General features: G+C 30.2%; 1 protein-coding gene across 1 annotated transcript; it reads left to right on the plus strand.

Moving 5' to 3' along the window:
* Positions 1-270: 270 nt before the first annotated feature.
* On the plus strand, positions 271-16,979 carry TTC8 (Tetratricopeptide repeat protein 8; the record flags this gene model as incomplete). The annotated part of the gene is made up of 10 exons (XM_035731484.2): positions 271-455; positions 495-639; positions 2,056-2,236; positions 2,273-2,348; positions 4,494-4,692; positions 5,224-5,363; positions 7,161-7,332; positions 12,607-12,729; positions 13,742-13,825; positions 16,795-16,979. 10 exons carry the CDS (start codon positions 271-273, stop codon positions 16,909-16,911), a joined length of 1,422 nt encoding a protein of 473 aa, XP_035586919.1. The 3' UTR covers positions 16,912-16,979.
* Between the last annotated feature and the right edge of the window lie 731 nt (positions 16,980-17,710).

Genomic DNA, 17,710 nt, shown 5'->3' on the forward strand with positions numbered 1-17,710 from the left:
TTGGTAATAAAAACCTGAAAATATCTACAAACCCTTTATCTGATTATATGAACACTATTTATACATCTGCCAAACTAGCGCGATTATTATTCTAGCTTGCGTTTTAGTTTTCATATTCTCAACACGATCAGTAATGGATACAATGTACGTGGCTTTATCAAGATATTACAGTCGCGATTTCAAGGGTTGTAGGAAAATTTGCGAAAAACTTTTGAAAACCGATCCTGATAATGAAGTGAGTACAAATTAAAATTTATCCGCTTTTCATTAATGGCATGTTGGCTTTTGAATATGAGAGCAATCACGGAGGATATGATTGGTGACGACGAGTTTTACACGGAGTTTAACCTTTTTGATGTCGCATTCCATGATCAAAATCCTGTCGACAGTTGTTTTCTTCGTTTCTCATCAGATAACTCCAAATCAGCTACCAGTAGTTTAAGTCGGGCTGTACGGTAAGTAATAATGGTTGTTTATGGGATCTGCTATTTTAGTCCATCAAATCTAACCAGTCGCCCATTAACAGGTGTTTATAATACAAACAGTACAGAGACGTATACAAATTCTATCGAAACAGTTATTCGTAACACTTCAAGACCTATAACTGCTCATTATAATAAATACCAAAGAAAACGAACCGTAAGCATTTCATTCCTAATTTTTAAAAACATTTTATGCTACAAAAGTAGTTAAGTGAGGGTAATTTTTAAACTATCTGGGTTATCAAAATGTCGCTTGACTTTGCTTAGATTTCATCACATTTTAGAGGTAGTTTTAGCCACGCACTATCATCAGTGTATGGTAAAATTCTCCAACTAGTTTTTATGACAGTCATCCCTTATCAAAAATTGATCCAGGTGTTAATAATTGACCGGCCAGTTCCGACTCAGTTTGATAAAGATATCGTGATCGTTACAAGACTTTAAGGTCATTGGTTTGGTCCTCTGCAAGCTCAAGCCCTCCCAAAATAGACATTTTACTGTTTTCTGACTTTTAGTGATTAAAGCTGATTTCTGTCGGTGATGAAAGTTACTTTCAAAATACAGTCAATGCTGTTGTTATTACTTTATAAGTACGAAGGAAAGGTTAAAGATGTTACTTCAGATAAAATATTCGAGAACAAAAATACTTTTCACTCATGATTGATTGTAGATTTAGTACTATGAATGTCAAGTATGAATATATCCAGTTTCTGTACTTACTGAAAGCACCCAAATCTAAACACATCTATAATTTCAAGTCAAAAAGCTTTTTCATTGCCGAAATGGTTGAGACGTACAATTCTAAAACGATGAAGGGAGAATTAAAAATTATGACAGAAAATGATACCGCTCGATCTTTTGTAAAGTATTTGAACCTAAAATAGAGGCACTTTTTCGTGTGAGAGAAAACATTTATTCAAAGAACTGAAAGAGATAAGAGCAAGTAAAAATGTGAGCCAAAGATTCAGGAAGTAAACAGAACACCTGCTCATTATTAAATGCAATTGATGATAATTGGTAATGGCATGACCATAAAGTATACATGCAGTGAATGAAGACACAGGTACGGTAAACGGATCTATTGTTATTTGCAACATTACACAGTGCCTTTGTAAAATATGAAAATCATTCATTGACTACAATGTTTGCACATCTTTCTTCAGTTGTCCTTTACATACTCCATCATTCTTTCAATTCTGTTGTTATTCTAAGTGCTCTCTGTTTTCCTTTCTGTTCTCTCTATTTCAATCTTCTGCTGGTTAACAATTCGGCTTCCTGTTCCTGATGCATACTACTCAAATCTGACTACATATGTAACCCATACCCCATATGCAGCCCAGAAAATTTGGCTAGAAGTTGATAGCACTAGAGTTTTTAATACTTTGCGAAAGCGGAAAGTGTTCTGTGCCAGTTGATTTTCACTTGATTGGGAATAGCGACAGAGTTGGTTTTACAGGGTTACAAAATCATGCTATTAATATCATAACAGTAAATTTTCGAAATAAAATTTCGTAATAACTAATATACAGTACTTTATTACTGAAATGGCTCATTTCTGTTTTTTTTTCTGCAGACTGCTCAGTTAAGTAAAGAACCCGTTCATATAAGTCGTTTGAATTTAGCGAAGTATACTCAGAATTTAGAAGTAGCATGTTCATTATTCGAATATTTATTCTATGTTGCTAAAGAATATCGTGAAGCGCTCAATTTGACAAATTTAATATGTGCCACTAATAACAAGGCCAGTAATCAGGGTATGAGTTAAAATTTTTTAACCATGTTACATTCAGTATCGAAATTATTGTATAATGAACCTGTTGAGGTAAATTGGTGGTGGTATTTGCAGCAAGCACGTTGTTTATATTGGTGAGTTAAGAATGGTATATTTTGCTAATTGATTAATTATTTATATCAAAAAGTAATATGTGAACTTAAGACACTTTGCATTAGGAAGATGGGATTCTTAGTAATCTTGTGTACAAATTTATATGTTTTATGGGGATTCGGAACATCTTCTAGAATAAATCAAAGAGAACATATCTTTAATTGTAACGGTCATTAATTTCTACAGAGCGATTGTGGCTTATATGCTTCCATGTTGAAAGATTATTTACATCTGTGTGCGATTTCACCTAAGTTTCTTAGATACTTAAGGTAAATTTATTAATTATCAAGGAAATCTTCCAAGTGCAAGTGTTATGTATTAGTGTCTAAATAATTTCGACTAAGCAAATTCTGAAAGACTGATGCCACAGAATGCTCGGAGGAATTTCTACATTGCAAGTGTACTTTTAGTGCATAGAGCTGTGAAACAGGACTTGTAGACTTATCATATATACTCATTCGTACTGTATTTGTGGAAGTTTTAACTTATTTTTAGTTAAGTCAAAACAATTTGTAATTCAACCAACATAAGGAATTCCCAAGAATGCCGTATCTTTGTATGCGAATTATGCTTTATTATAGATAATACCGAAGTAAGATGTTGACAGGTTTTTGTTGTGAATGTATTTAGCTTCACAGTATAATCACTGTTGGTGCTATCATATGTCTCAATGAATATTCCTTAGTCTTCACTTTAAAGTTGACTTATTTGGATTAAAGTATTCTCTTAAATACTTTTATTAATCACCACCACGTTTTATTTGAAATTGAGGTGTAAAATGTTGGCAAGTTAGTGAAAAACTACATACTCATTATGTTTACCTCAATTTTTAAATCTGAGTTTTCCAGTAAATGTTTTTCTTGAAAGTTAAGTCTTGAATATTCTACAAGTTATCTACTAATTAATATCTATAAATTCTGTTTTTCGTAAAGCTGATATTTTAAATTGTATTCTAGGAACTAAGGATGTTAAAATAGACAGTTAAACATCTCAAAATCTAAATGAATGATAGTGATTTAGATTCTACTCGGTGTCATGAATATGTCTTCATTCATTCTAATATTTAAGTCCACGTCTTGAGATTAGTGGAAAATGACAGTGAGATATGTTGATGATAGTGTTATGTTTGAATGACTTTTCTCACTTATTGATAGTGACCTGAACCTCATCTATAGGGTAGTTAGCATTGATAACCTAATGAATATTAGTACCCTATGATTTCTTACATGATGAGTCGATTTAAAATAGTAGACACATGAATTCAAAGTGGTAAATAATGTAGTGTTATAGTTAACAATAATTAACGCCCAGCTTCAAGATCAGCAAGTTGAATTTCGTAGATTGATTTTGTACCAACCAAATCGCAACACTACGAATCACCAAAAAATGCAAATGAAAACAGCCAATGTAACGGAAGCTCCCACATTAGGCCTCAACATACATACTGATTACCAGAAAGACAGCTTTCTGAAGTTTCTTGTTTCTTTCAGTTATCCATTCGTAACAACTGCAAATAGCTCTCATCACAAAATATGTAGTATTGCAGCCGATTCCTCTGTTATATTCATGTAACTTATGAATTTTCAAAACAAATATATATAAACAAGATTTTTTCAACACTAGCTTGGTGTTTATCTTCACTGTCCTAAGTTTATAATTAGTTTATCTCTCGTCTCATCATATATTGGATTCGTGCATTTTAATCTAATGGCACCGTCTTTCTTGAAAAAGACAGATAAGAATAACGATATACTATCGTAGTTAGGCTTGTGTTTTTACAATATTTCACCCTATGATAGGTTGTAAGCTTTCCATGAAAGCATATATGCATACAGTTAGTCAGTTGAAACAATTTTAAAGCGGGAAAATTTATGGACGTAATTTTACAACTAGGAAACAACTGAGCCAAAGTTTTTTTCAATTAGTAACTATCTCTGACCATAAATGTATATCAAAATGCTATCACAAACAAATAATATTCCAGTTGAGAAACGAAATTTAAGAGAATTTTAAATTTTCCTTAGACTGTTACAATCCCTTTGTTAAACTAACAAACAACTTGATATATACTTGTGTCAGTTTTACTGCAATTTGTGATAACAACATTCAATTTCTGTCGTTTTTAGTCTAGGACTTAAACGAGAAGCTGAATGTTCAGTCAGTCAATCATTAGAATTAAATCCGAGTATAGAAGCATATACACTTCAAGCATTTGTTGCAATACAGCTTGATCAGCCCGGTCGTGCACTTGGCATTTATGATAAAGGTTTGGAAAGATTTCCTCATGATATTGATCTATTAACTGGTAAAGCTAGAATATATCAGGTAAATAGATGTTTATTGATTACATAGATTATGTATCACGATTGTGATTGAAAGTATAATAGGATTTTCTTTAAATGTTTTCTTTTAATTTACTCAAACGTTTGGTTTTAAGACAATCAAATATTTCACTAGTTCACAGCTAATTTAGCAGACATATATAGGATGAAACCCATATTCTAGATTCCCTTAATTGTCAGAAGTGCAATCATAATTTAAATATCAGAGGTAGCATACGATTTAAATATGGGGTGCAACAATAACGCAACCCATAGTGATAATACTAGTAAAGATAACTCATTTGTTTCATAAGTCTGGTAAAAAACTCAATAAGAAATATCAAGAGTCACATACTGTAATGTAAGGAGTTATTTTTATCTGACACTTCACTCTTACTTGTCAATAGTTGTAACCATTATATGAGTTTCAGCCTCGATAGACTGTTTTCATGTAGTGATTTCCGGTAGTAATATATTAGACCGTAACGCTTTCATCTCATTCTGCATAATACATTTTGTAATAAATATTATTTAGAAGTTAAGCAATGCCTCACAATCGGTTGCTTTATACAAGGAAATATCTCAAATAGACGATATGAACGTTGAGAGTTTGGCTTCAATTGCAATGCATTATTTTTATGAGGATGAACCAGAAGTCTCACTAAAGTATTATAGGCAAGTTTTGGGTGTGTAATTTTAGTTTATTTAATGCGTGTTTATGTTTTGGTGATGTAACAGGTTTATTTTGAACAACTATAGACTACTTACTTACTTACTTACGCCTGTTACTCCCAATGGAGCGTAGGCCGCCGACCAGCGTTCTGCAACTCAATCTTTCCTGGGCCTTCTTTCATAGTTCCATCCAATTCTTGTTCATTTTCCTCATGTCTATCTCCATTTGCCGGCGTAATGTGTTCTTTGGTCTTCCTCTCCTCCTCCTTTGGCCTTGAGGATTCCATGTGAGGGCTTGTCCTGTGACATAGTCGTGTGCTTTCCTCAACATGTGTCCTATCCACTTCCAGCGCTTCTTCCTCATTTCTTCCTCCGTTGGGATCTGGTTTGTTCTCTCCAACAGTAGGTTGTTGCTAATAGTGTCCGGCCAACGGATCCGAAGTATTTTGCTTGGACAACTGTTAATAAACACCTGTATCTTCTGCATGATGGCTTTCGTAGTTCTCCCGGTTTCTGCCCCATACAGTAGAACTGTCCTGACATTTGTATTGAAAATGCTGACCTTGGTGTTGGTTGACAGTTGTTTTGAGTTCCAGATGTTCTTCAGTTGTAAATATGCTGCTCTTGCTTTGCCGATCCGTGCCTTCACATTTGCATCAGATCTACCCTGTTCATCATGGTAGGTAATCGAAAAATAATCAATTAACTGTCACTGAAAATAGGAAATTATTTACCTTTTCGATTTACAATTCTGACCGTCAGTTGTGTGAATCTGTCACGTCTTTTAGGTTACGGCGATCTTATTAACAACCTCGAGTAAATTAAGCTTATCAAGGTAACATCATGTTATTTGCTCAGTATTTTGAGTAAAAGAATTTCGTTACTTAGATAATTTCAGTAGCATATTTTTCAAACAGAAAATGTATGGCAAACGTAAACCACTTGGTTATGATGAAATTAATTAAAATCCATACAATTCATAAAATAAGGAAATCAGTTACACAAATCTTTCCTAATTTTATCGACCTAGTAGCGATTCAATGAGATTGTACCCCTCTCAATGAGGTACTTCAGTAGCAGTTGTTTAAATTGAGAAAATAATAGCGGTGGGACGTGAACCATATTGGGATTGACGTTGCGGACATTTTTTATGCAATGAAACACTTCGACGTTTGGATGAAAGGAATAAAAAACTGAGATCTTATTGCAGTCACTACATAGTTCTAATTTTATTCAGCTACTATCTATGTAATCATTCTTTTGATTTGATCATTTGTGGATAGATTTTATCAAGGGGATGGTTTTATGAACTTTGTTTCATGAGTTATTTAAAAACAAAATATGTTAGCCATCGAAATTCGTTTCATTGGTTTATTATTTGTATATTTGACATAATAATTATACAATTTAACTCTGATACCAGGAGAAATAAAAGTTGAAGTATTTTAATCTAGATCTAAACAAGTTTTCAATAACTTTCAACTAATGTGATAGAAACTGTGAAATTAAAGTTGTTTATGCTTCGAAATTTGATAAGTTAAATTCATGAAAAAGATTGTGGAATAAACAATATTTTAGGACACTTAATAAACTTTATTAAAAAAAATACTTAACTAGATATGTAACATTAGTTCAAATAGCATATTTAGCATCATATAATCTTCGACATTCCAGATTCAGTTTGCTGATTATTGTTAAATAGCACGAAATCCAAGTTCAAGGTTTCTTTTCAATGGAATTCAAATAGCTGACATCAATATCACCTAATTCATATAATTTATTCCAATTTTTTTTTAATAGACGTATTCTACAATATGGATATGAATCAACTGAGTTATATAGTAATTTAGGATTGTGCACATTTTATACTCAACAATATGATCTATGCTTATCATTTTTCAATCAAGCTATTGCACTAAGTGATACAACGAATTTAGCAGATATTTATTATAATCTGGGACATATCGCAATTGTAAGTCATGTAATTATTTTTACTACATATTATGTCACTGTTTAATTTTGTTCAATAAGATGAATTACTTTTTAAGGAATAATCTAATGTTTAATGAAATATTTAGTCATTACAACTATTGGATTAATATACTTCATGATATATAATGATACTTCGGAAGTTTAAATAAAAGTATTTACAATTTCCTGTACTTTAGATAGATTGAAATATCAATCATTTTGAAATATGTACGTATTTCATTACATCAAAATTATTCAACAGTCGTAGTGAATCATTTTGATATATTAAACTTATCAAATAAGTTCAACATTATACTAATCAGTATAGAATCATTCAAGTCATTGACGGTCGCTTATTTCTATTTCAAGTACTATGACCTAGGTTTGTTTACATAAATGTATTATACTAAAGTACATGAATGTTTTATTTTTTTATATTTAAGCTTTTAAAATCATTTTTCCCACACTTTCTATATTTTCTTAAACCACCTAAATAATAAATAAATTTTATTCTACTTATTACTGACAATATTTTATATTATTAAATAATTTATTTATCAAAATCTAATTTTGATTTCTATTATAATAAGATTTTTGTTTATTTACATTATGATTTAAAGTAATTGAAATGATTGAATATAAGTAGTATAAGTAAATATAAACGAAAATCTATTACAATAAAATTATAATATTAGCTAACTAGATTCATTAAGAATATTCATATTCTTAAAAAACAACATATCTTTATTAAATTTCTCAATATTATAAATAAAGTGTAATTTAACATCGGGAGGGATTTTGTGGATATTATAGTAGTTACAATGGTTGAGATCATGAGTCAGTTGAAGCTAGATCACCATGAAAAACTCTAAAGCATCAGATGGCCTGGGTCCTGGGCTTGAATCTTGCGAGGCGGGATCATGGATGCTCACTGTTGAGGAGTCTCACAATAGAACAAAATGGCTGTCCAATACTTCCAGTTTTTCCATGGTGGTCTAGCTTCAACTGACTCATGATCTCAACCATTGAAAGTGTAATTTGTTAGTGTATATCTATTTTATTAACATTTGTTTTTGTGTGTGTCGAGAATTTTAACCCATAAATAATTCTGATTTTTATTTATTTACCCCTTAAAACACTACAAATTTATTAGATTTTCATCAGATTGTTAAGATAAATTGTTGATTATTATATGTGCTTTATCAATGAGATATTGTTAAATTATAAAAATAAATGTCAATAAATTTTCATGATTATTTCATTATTTAGATTTGTTGTTTATTACTTATTTAATAATCATATAAATAAGTGTTTTGTAATGTTCCATATTTTAAAGATTTTTATGCATTATTACCATTATCATTACCATTACTACTATTATTATTGTTATTATTATTATTATTATTATTATTATTAAATGATAAACAATCTATCCTACTGAAATGAAATTTTCTTGTTTTTTTACATAAATATATTTCAATAGTTGAAATCATGAGTCATTTGAAGCTAGACCATCATGGGAAACCTAGGAGCACTGGACGGCCGTTTACGTCCTAGTATGGGACTCCTCAGCACTGCGCATCCACGATCCCGTCTCTCGAGATTCGAACCCAGGACCTGTCGTCACCGCACGCGAGCGCTCAACCTCTGGACCATTGGGCCGGCATCCGACAGTGTTAATGTCTAACTTCAACCAATCCACGTAGTTAATATGAACGAAGAATATTCTTTTCAATGATTTCTCATCATGTTCTACAATTATAAATCCAAATTAATAAACCATAAAATTGGCTAGATTTAAGGCAGAGTAAATCACTTAAAATTGTAATATGTGGATCAAGAATTGTTGTTTGTCATATAAAATCAAATCAAATCGTTAATTTTGGGGTTGACTAATATGAAGTGTTAACATGAATCGGTGTATAAACGAAATGAAATTGTGCAATAAATGACCAGAATAAATATGGTCGACATGCGGTGAGAGAGAAAATAATGTAATTACAAACCTGAAATTACGTAATATGTAGAATAATATGAATTAGGTCAGATAGAGTAGATAGGGGTGGATGCTGAATAAATTTCTCAGAAAGGTTGTCAAGTGTAATAATAATAAATAAATAACAATGATAAAGATAATAATAAGTTTTGGACATAACGAGCAATTCTTGATTCACATCTTACAATTTTAGATGATGCACTATGCCTTAAATCTGGCCAGTTTTATGGATTATTAATTTGGATTTATAATTGTAGAACCTGATGAGAAATTATTGAAAAGAATATTCTCTGTCCATATAATTGTGTTCTGCTATTGAAAATCTGAAAGCACTAGACAGCTGTTTTGTTCTATTATATGATTTTTCAGAAGTGTATCCAAGAGTCGAATACAGATCCTCTGGTCTCTTGTTTGAAAGCTTATCACGATGAGATAAAAAAAACGAAAGATACTTGTCTATTTGATGGATATAAGAAAGGTGAAGAATAATTTAAAAACGTAGAGGTGATTAAAACTTGGAACATCAAAAAATGGTGGCTATTAGTTTATCAATTACAAAAAAATCACAAATGTAATGACCGTGGTATAAGGTGAACTTGAACTTATTTCTTTTAAACACTAAGACCACGTTCGAAATGTTGAATTTATGACACCTCTACAGTGAACAAATCAATGATTTTTAATGTTTGTCCAAACTGATTGTTTAACCGTGTAGAATATTTTGAAGAGCATTTCTGGTGAGGTAATGCAACAAAAAGTGATGAGATGTTTTAACATTGAGCTGGTGATTGATTTACATTCTCCTTTTAATGTCCAAACAAGGTAATGCCCAGTTATACGTTTAGCAAGAGACCGATTTGTGCGCTTATTGTTAATAGGTGATGTAAAATAATGGTCAGTAAAACATGACAGTAAATATAATGAACAACAATAAATAATTCAGTAAGGTCTAATTCCATTTGACAACATTTTATATTATGAATTAATATCAAATAAAAAAACTTCTTAAAACAGTTAAAACATTAAATAGTACGAAAAAGAAAGTTGATGCTTTCATCAATGTCGGTTCAAGATGAAAAATACCTCCTAGTTAAGCCAGTCTTCATATATCGTTCAAATAATTTCTTTGTGCAAAAATGAAATCTATAAAATTTTCAGCGTTAAAATGCAACGATTGATTAGTCAAAATCATCCACCTTAGCTATAAATCTTCTCCACCATCTCGATTGATTAGTCGAATCAACGTAACAAGCTTCAGAAAATAAAATAATTAAATGACTGAATGATTATACAATAGGATTTAAACTTTTGTTTCCGTAATTCTCAATCAAAAATAATTTTAAATTCACTTGATGTTGTTTACACGTATTATTGCCTTAATTCACAAGCTTCGCACAGGATGCATATATGCCAATAAGAGATTGGTCAATCGCAGTCCTAAATAACGATCAAGAGATACAGGTAAACATCGAGTGAATTCAATACTTTACCCCCAAGTGGCTATCATGATGCAGTTGCTAAGTGGATAACGTGATGGTGTTTAAAGCGAATGGTACTGGATTCGTGTCCCAGAGTGAACATCAACTCTGAGATGCAGGTACATCCAACTGACGAGTTTCAAAGAGGATGAAACGCGCATCATGGATTCCACTGCTAGCCACTTTTCACCTTTGCAAAATAATTTTAACTTAAATCGTTTTTGTAATTTCAATGAAATCTAACAATTTTTTATAACCTTCATCACTGATAAGACATTTAAAATTTTACTTTTTAAACAACAAATAATGAAATTGAAAATTATAGAATAACCAATGTATCTCTAGTTTTACTTTTATTAACAAAATGTATTCCATCAAAAAATCACTAAGAAATATATTATATCTTTATTTATTAATTATTAACATTGTTTATCATTGAAATACATATGGATTGAAGTTGATTCATATTATAGTAAGTTTCTATTGAAGTATTAGATAGTCTAGAGAGAAAAAGAGTGTAAGAAATTAATTAGTATGTTCATTATGGTTGGATTTATTATAGGATGAAATGGCTGTCTAGTGCATCCAGATTTTCCCAGGTGGTTTGGCTTCAATTTACTCATGATCTCAACCATTGAAACTACCATAATATCCACCCCATTTTGTTGATTCTAGCTTAGATTATTTGAATTTTAGAACAAATAATGAGGTTATTTATAAATTGGTTAATAAAATTGATTTTAATTAATTTAATTATAATAAATAAATAAATAAATAAGTAAATAAAACCATAACAACAACATAATCATACAATCTATGTAATGATTTTTTCACATTATTAAACTTTAATGTTAACTAATGTGATCAAGATAATTAAGAAAATAAACTGATCATGATTTAAAGATCAACTTTGAGTGGATTACAAAATAACTTCTAGTTATAGACTACAATTTATATTTATTTTTATTTTAATAATTATAAAAAGTAGTAATATTTTGTAAGCAATGATGGATAGTGGCTAGCAGTGGAATCCAAGACACTCGTTTCGTCCTCTTTGAGACTCATCAGCTGGATGTACCTGCATCTCAGAGTTGATGTTCACTCTGGGACACGAACCCAGTACCATTCACTTTAAACACCATCACGTTATCCACTTAGCAACTGTATCATGATAGCCACTTGGGGGTAAAGTATTGAATTCACTTGATGTTGTTTACTTGTATCTCTTGATCGTTATTTAGGACTGCGATTGACTCAGTAGCTGAGTGGATAACGCGTTGGCGTTTGAAGCGAGTGTTGTTGAGTTCGAGTCCCAGAGTGAACATCAACTCTTAGATGCAGGTACATCCGGCCGACGAGTCCCAAATAGGACGAAACGCGCGTCTTGGTTCCCACTGCTAGCCACCATCCATCATTGCTTACAAAAAGCTTGTGAATTAAGGCGATATCGAGGCATACGCACAGTATGCACATATGCCAATAACAGACTGATCAATTGCAGTCTTAACCCTCAATGGGAAGATACAAGCCAAACAATATCAAGTGAAAAGTAGTAATAGCGAGTAGTATCATGAAAGTACAATACTCTTCAAATGAATTAAATTAAATATTTCATAGATACACTGATGTAATTTATAGTTTTATTTGAATATGTATTATTGTTATCAATAGTTGATAAAAGTCAATTGAAAGTTGTTTATCTCATTGAATAAACGTTTAATGTGATCATTTCATAAATAACTAACTGTTCCAGCAAAATATAAATTCACTACTTTGAATTTATTCATTTTTTAAACCTTAGAATATTGGAGAACTTCAAATGGCCTATCATTGTTTATATCTCTCTATTATGAATGATAATAATCATGCAGAAGCATACAATAATTTAGGTGTACTAGAACAGAAATGTGGGAATATAGATATGGTAAGAATATATCAAAACGAATAAAATTTATATAAATTGTTATGTGAAATCATTGTCGAAATTATCATTGGTTATTCTGTTACTTTTTTTAAAACACAAGAGATTAATCAGTTTTGAAGGCGAACACTAAGTCTGATTTTTTTCAAAGTAAAAAGTAACATCGATGCAATACATTATTGATTACTGATGTGATTTGTATGCAAGATCAAGTATTGGAAACATCGGGTAAAACCTATCCAAATATATTCTAGTGTAGTGAACGAGAACGCATATGGAAAAAATCCTATGTATTTGAATACAAAGTTACAGAACATTTTAGTAAAATCTGAGAACTATACAGTAAATACTTCATTTGCAAAATGTCAATCGATCGTCTCAGACTTCATTATTCTTTCGTTACCACACCAATCATCCTTTGTTCTCGTTCTTTTTTTGATCTTCTTCACCTTCTGCCTCCAGGCATTTCACTTTCGGTTGGTGATACATACTACTTATATCTGTCGACATCAGTAGCACACACCACACTAGCATAGACGTTACATTGACTTTAAGTATTGAGGTTGTTCATGTATTTCTGTGTTCTCGTTTCATTTTTTCATATTTTCCTGTTAACTTTAATTATTTGTTTAGATTTGTTTTCAGTGCAACTTTTTACCGTTTATTCTAGAGAATTTTGTCCTCATCTTGCGAATTCAGTGTAGTAACTTTGTTTGATATATTGTTGTTTCTGTCTGAATTGTTACTGTAAATGAAATTGCCGATCAGCACAACTATTGTCTAATATATAATAAAGATAGATATTTTATAAAACAAAACGTGTATATCCGCTCTTACAGTGAGGCTAATGTATGATCTGATATAAGTACCAAAGATTGGAGCTTTGATGCTCAAAAAACCAAGGATGCGGTTAGAGAGGTTAATATGATGAAAAATGTTGTATTACAAATTGTCACAAGATCAATCGTTGCCTCATATCCACTTTTCCATCTTGATTTGTATATTTTAATTTTAGGCTAAAGAATTATATAAAACATCATGTCAGTTAACCTTTGATTTGTTTGAACCACATCACAATTTAGCTTTTCTAACAGAAACTGTAAGTTAACCAAAACTTTTTTCCTAAAAGTTATTAAGATGAATTCTGACTTTTGATTTTGTGATTTTATGGAAGGTAAGTTTTATTAGGTATTGATATCAGCTGAATAATCGAATGTTTTTATCATCGTCATCTTGATCCAACACATGATCGAATCCAAAACCATGGAATCTTGGAATGAGAGCGATAACTTCAAGTTATCGACTCAGGATCCAACGATCCACATTTTCAGTCGCTTCATTCAATTTCTGATGTACCTTCATCTTAATTGAAAGTAAATGATCAGTTAGTTTAGCTCACGCTATAGTCAGATTCATATGTCAAGGCTTTCTATTCCAACTTTTGGATACATTGTTAAAATCGTATAACTAAATTTTAAAAATAGGTGTTTACTTATTAGGTAGATCAGCTTAAAAGTAAATTTTCTTAAGTAAATGGTTGTTTACCGCTTGGGATGTTTTTCGACAAATATTTCCATGGTATTTATCCTAATAAAACGGGATTGTTATGAAGGATTATTTCAGTGAAATTTTTCATTAAACTGAACGATGAGCAGAGCATTTCTGAAAGAAATGAAAATATTATGTCTCACTGAGTAGAGGTAACATTCTGTCAGTTTATGACTTTATGATAAGCTAACTTTTTAAGTAATAAATATAGACAAATTTAAGTTTCGATAATGTAATAAGAAGACAAAGATTATCAGAGCTATGTGATATATTAGCGCAATACATTTCGAACAATCTGATCACACATAATACACTTGTTAAGAACATTTATATATAAAAAATAAAAGGTTAACTAGACTAGAAATGGGGTAAGAGTTCTGATAATCTTCATCTTCTTATTAAATTATCGAAATTTATCAAAGGAAATAATTGCTTTAAATCTAAGTTTGTATTCATTCACTATTTAATCTGTTTTGTTTTGATTTATTATGTAAACTTATATACTTACGCCTCTTACTCCCAATGGAGCATAGGCCGCCGACCAACATTCTCCAATCCACTATGTCCTGGGCCTTCCTTTCCAGTTCTATCCTATTTTTGTTTATTCTTCTCATGTCTATCTCCATTTCTCGACGTATTGTGTTCTTTGGTGTTCCTCTTTTCCTTCGGTCTTGAGGATTCCATGTGAGGGCTTTCCTTGTTGAGCAGTCAGGTGTTTTACTCATTGTATGTCCTATCCACTTCCAGTGCTTCTTCCTGATTTCTTCTTCTGCTGGAATCTGGTTTATATACACGCTATTTATCTTCTGAAGGTCATTAAAATGTCCAAAGTTGATATTTCTATTCAGTAAGATATAACAATCAGATATTGTTTTTTTGAATTAATTTATTTAAAATTAAAAAAAGAAAATCTTTTTAAGAAAATTTATCACAAAAATACACTACAAATTTTATAATACAAAATCAGCTATTTTATTTTACATTTTAATTTATCATAAATATTGCGTAAAATTAATTATTTACAAAAAACAAACAAACTAGTGATTAGTAACTAGTTACTGATTGTGAATTGAAGCATTTCATGCTTAAATATTAGCTAAACTATTTAGAAACTACAAATTCAAATAGGCGGGGGGGAGGTTGTGTGTGTATGTACGTGTATGTTGTTTTAATAGTTGGTAAACCAAATACAAGTACATACAAAAATTATATATGTACTGCTTGTTCTTTTATTTTTTTTTCTCTTTAAAAAAATGCAGATAAAATTTTCATTTTCAAGTAATATATATTACGCTGTTAGAAAAAAAAATTAATGTTCGGGTAAAGTAGAGAATTATTCACTGTGTTTAAAATATCATTTTATTATTTTCATTATTGAAATGTCATAATTTTGTAAAATGAGTGTAAATAAAAAGGATACTAAAAAAATATTTTGTGACATTTTATAATTTGGTGAAAATTTCATCTATACAAACTTTTATCTAATAGGCTTTGTTTGTTATACAATTTGGTGTAGTAGTAGGGGTTGAATGAATTTATAAACTATAATAAATAATATATTAATTTATATAATAAAAAAGTGGTTTACAAGTTATGGTTGAATTATGTTGAAAAATTGTTTTGTATATGAATAGTTGAACATTATAAGTTTTTATTCATGTTAGATGAAATTTATTAAGAAGCAAACTTTTTGAATAATTTTCTCTAAATATGGTTTCAATAGTTCCTAATTTATCTCCGGGTATATTACGTCAGAAACGTGATTTAAAATGAACAAAAAAATATTTAAATATTTCTTGAGTTATGTGCTCAGTTCTTTGCTAATAATTTTATGCTAATTAAATTACATCACATTTTATTAAATAAGTGGTTTTTAACAGCATAAACTTTGTTTCCATCAGGGGAGAATAGATGATCTTTATCTTAAAGGTGATAAGCATTGATAATGTTATCAACTGAGTGATTAATTATCTAAATAAGTTACTTTAACAATGTTTATAAGAAACCTAGTTAGATTATTTAAGAATAAGAATTCGAATTAAAAATAACTTTTATTGCGAACTACAATAAACTTGAAAATCATTCAAAATTAAAGAATACTGAACTGCTCTATTATTTCTATTCAGGACTTATCAGTAGTGTTTACTTATCATCTCGTATTGAAACAAACATCGGTATTTCTGGCATATCTAGTATGTGTGATACTATATATCCAATAATCCATATTTCCAAGTTTAGTCAAATGACTAATATAGCAGACAGTTATCCATTGTTATAACTGATATGACTGACTTTATGACGAAAACTTTACTAATTTATAAGCCACTTATTTTGAATACATGTTTCTTTAATTTTTAGTTTGATTTCATACACTGTCTGTAACTGGAGTAATAATGATCTGAGTGTTCATTTGATCAACAACTAATTTTAATTACTTTGTTTTTTTTGTGTTAACTTAAACAAACTATTCTATTATTGATCATTTAATGATTCGATTTTTTGTAATTTTTTCTGTTACAGCTTGGTGAATTACAAACAAGTTATAATTTAACAAAATATTCATTAAATTTATTTCCAAATCATAAAGATTTACAGAATCTATTATTTCGTTTAAAAGAACATTTTACTTCAATTTGATGATGATGTAATACATATATATTTGTGAAAATTAAAACAAAAAATATAGAATATTCATATTTGCATTACTGATTAAATGCTTATTCTATAAATAAATACTTATGTTCAGAAGGGGTTTTGTGGAGATTTTAGAAATTTCACTGGCTTCGAATGTCGCAGGGTGCGGGATCGTGGATGCACACTGCTGAGGAGTCCCATACTAGGACGAGACGGCCGTTTACTGCTTCCATGTTTTCCATGGTGGTCTAGCTTCAATTGACCCATGATTTCAATCAATGAAATACTTATATTTAATATTAATTATTTGCATTTGTTTATATAAATATATCAATATAAATGATCAATATTTGTTTGATATAAAGTGTTTTAACCATATATCCAAAATATCCCTATGATTTGGTGTTTTGGTGTTTGGATTTAATTATCCTCTAGATATTTCAACTATATATCTGTTTTTTTTTTGCTTGTTTTTAACACATTATTATGTCAATTAATTGCATAATCTATTCAACTGTGTTTATGAAAATTTTTTAACTATCTGTTGTACAAGTTATAAAAATGCTCAATTACAGACATCGTGGTTGTTGGCAATATGTCTATTGCTAGACTGTTAACTTCTAACCAGAGATCACTAAATATTTGTAGTCAGGATCAACTAAAAAGTAAGAAATGAAAAGTTGTTGAAATACTTTGTGTTGAGAATTCTGTATTTTACCAACAATATAATACTCAATAAAGCTAATAATAATAATGATGATAATACGAGTATATTTCTATTTATGTAGAATGTGTTTAAATT

Source organism: Schistosoma haematobium, chromosome 1 (assembly GCF_000699445.3).
Source record: "Schistosoma haematobium chromosome 1, whole genome shotgun sequence".
Lineage (NCBI taxonomy): Eukaryota > Metazoa > Platyhelminthes > Trematoda > Strigeidida > Schistosomatidae > Schistosoma > Schistosoma haematobium.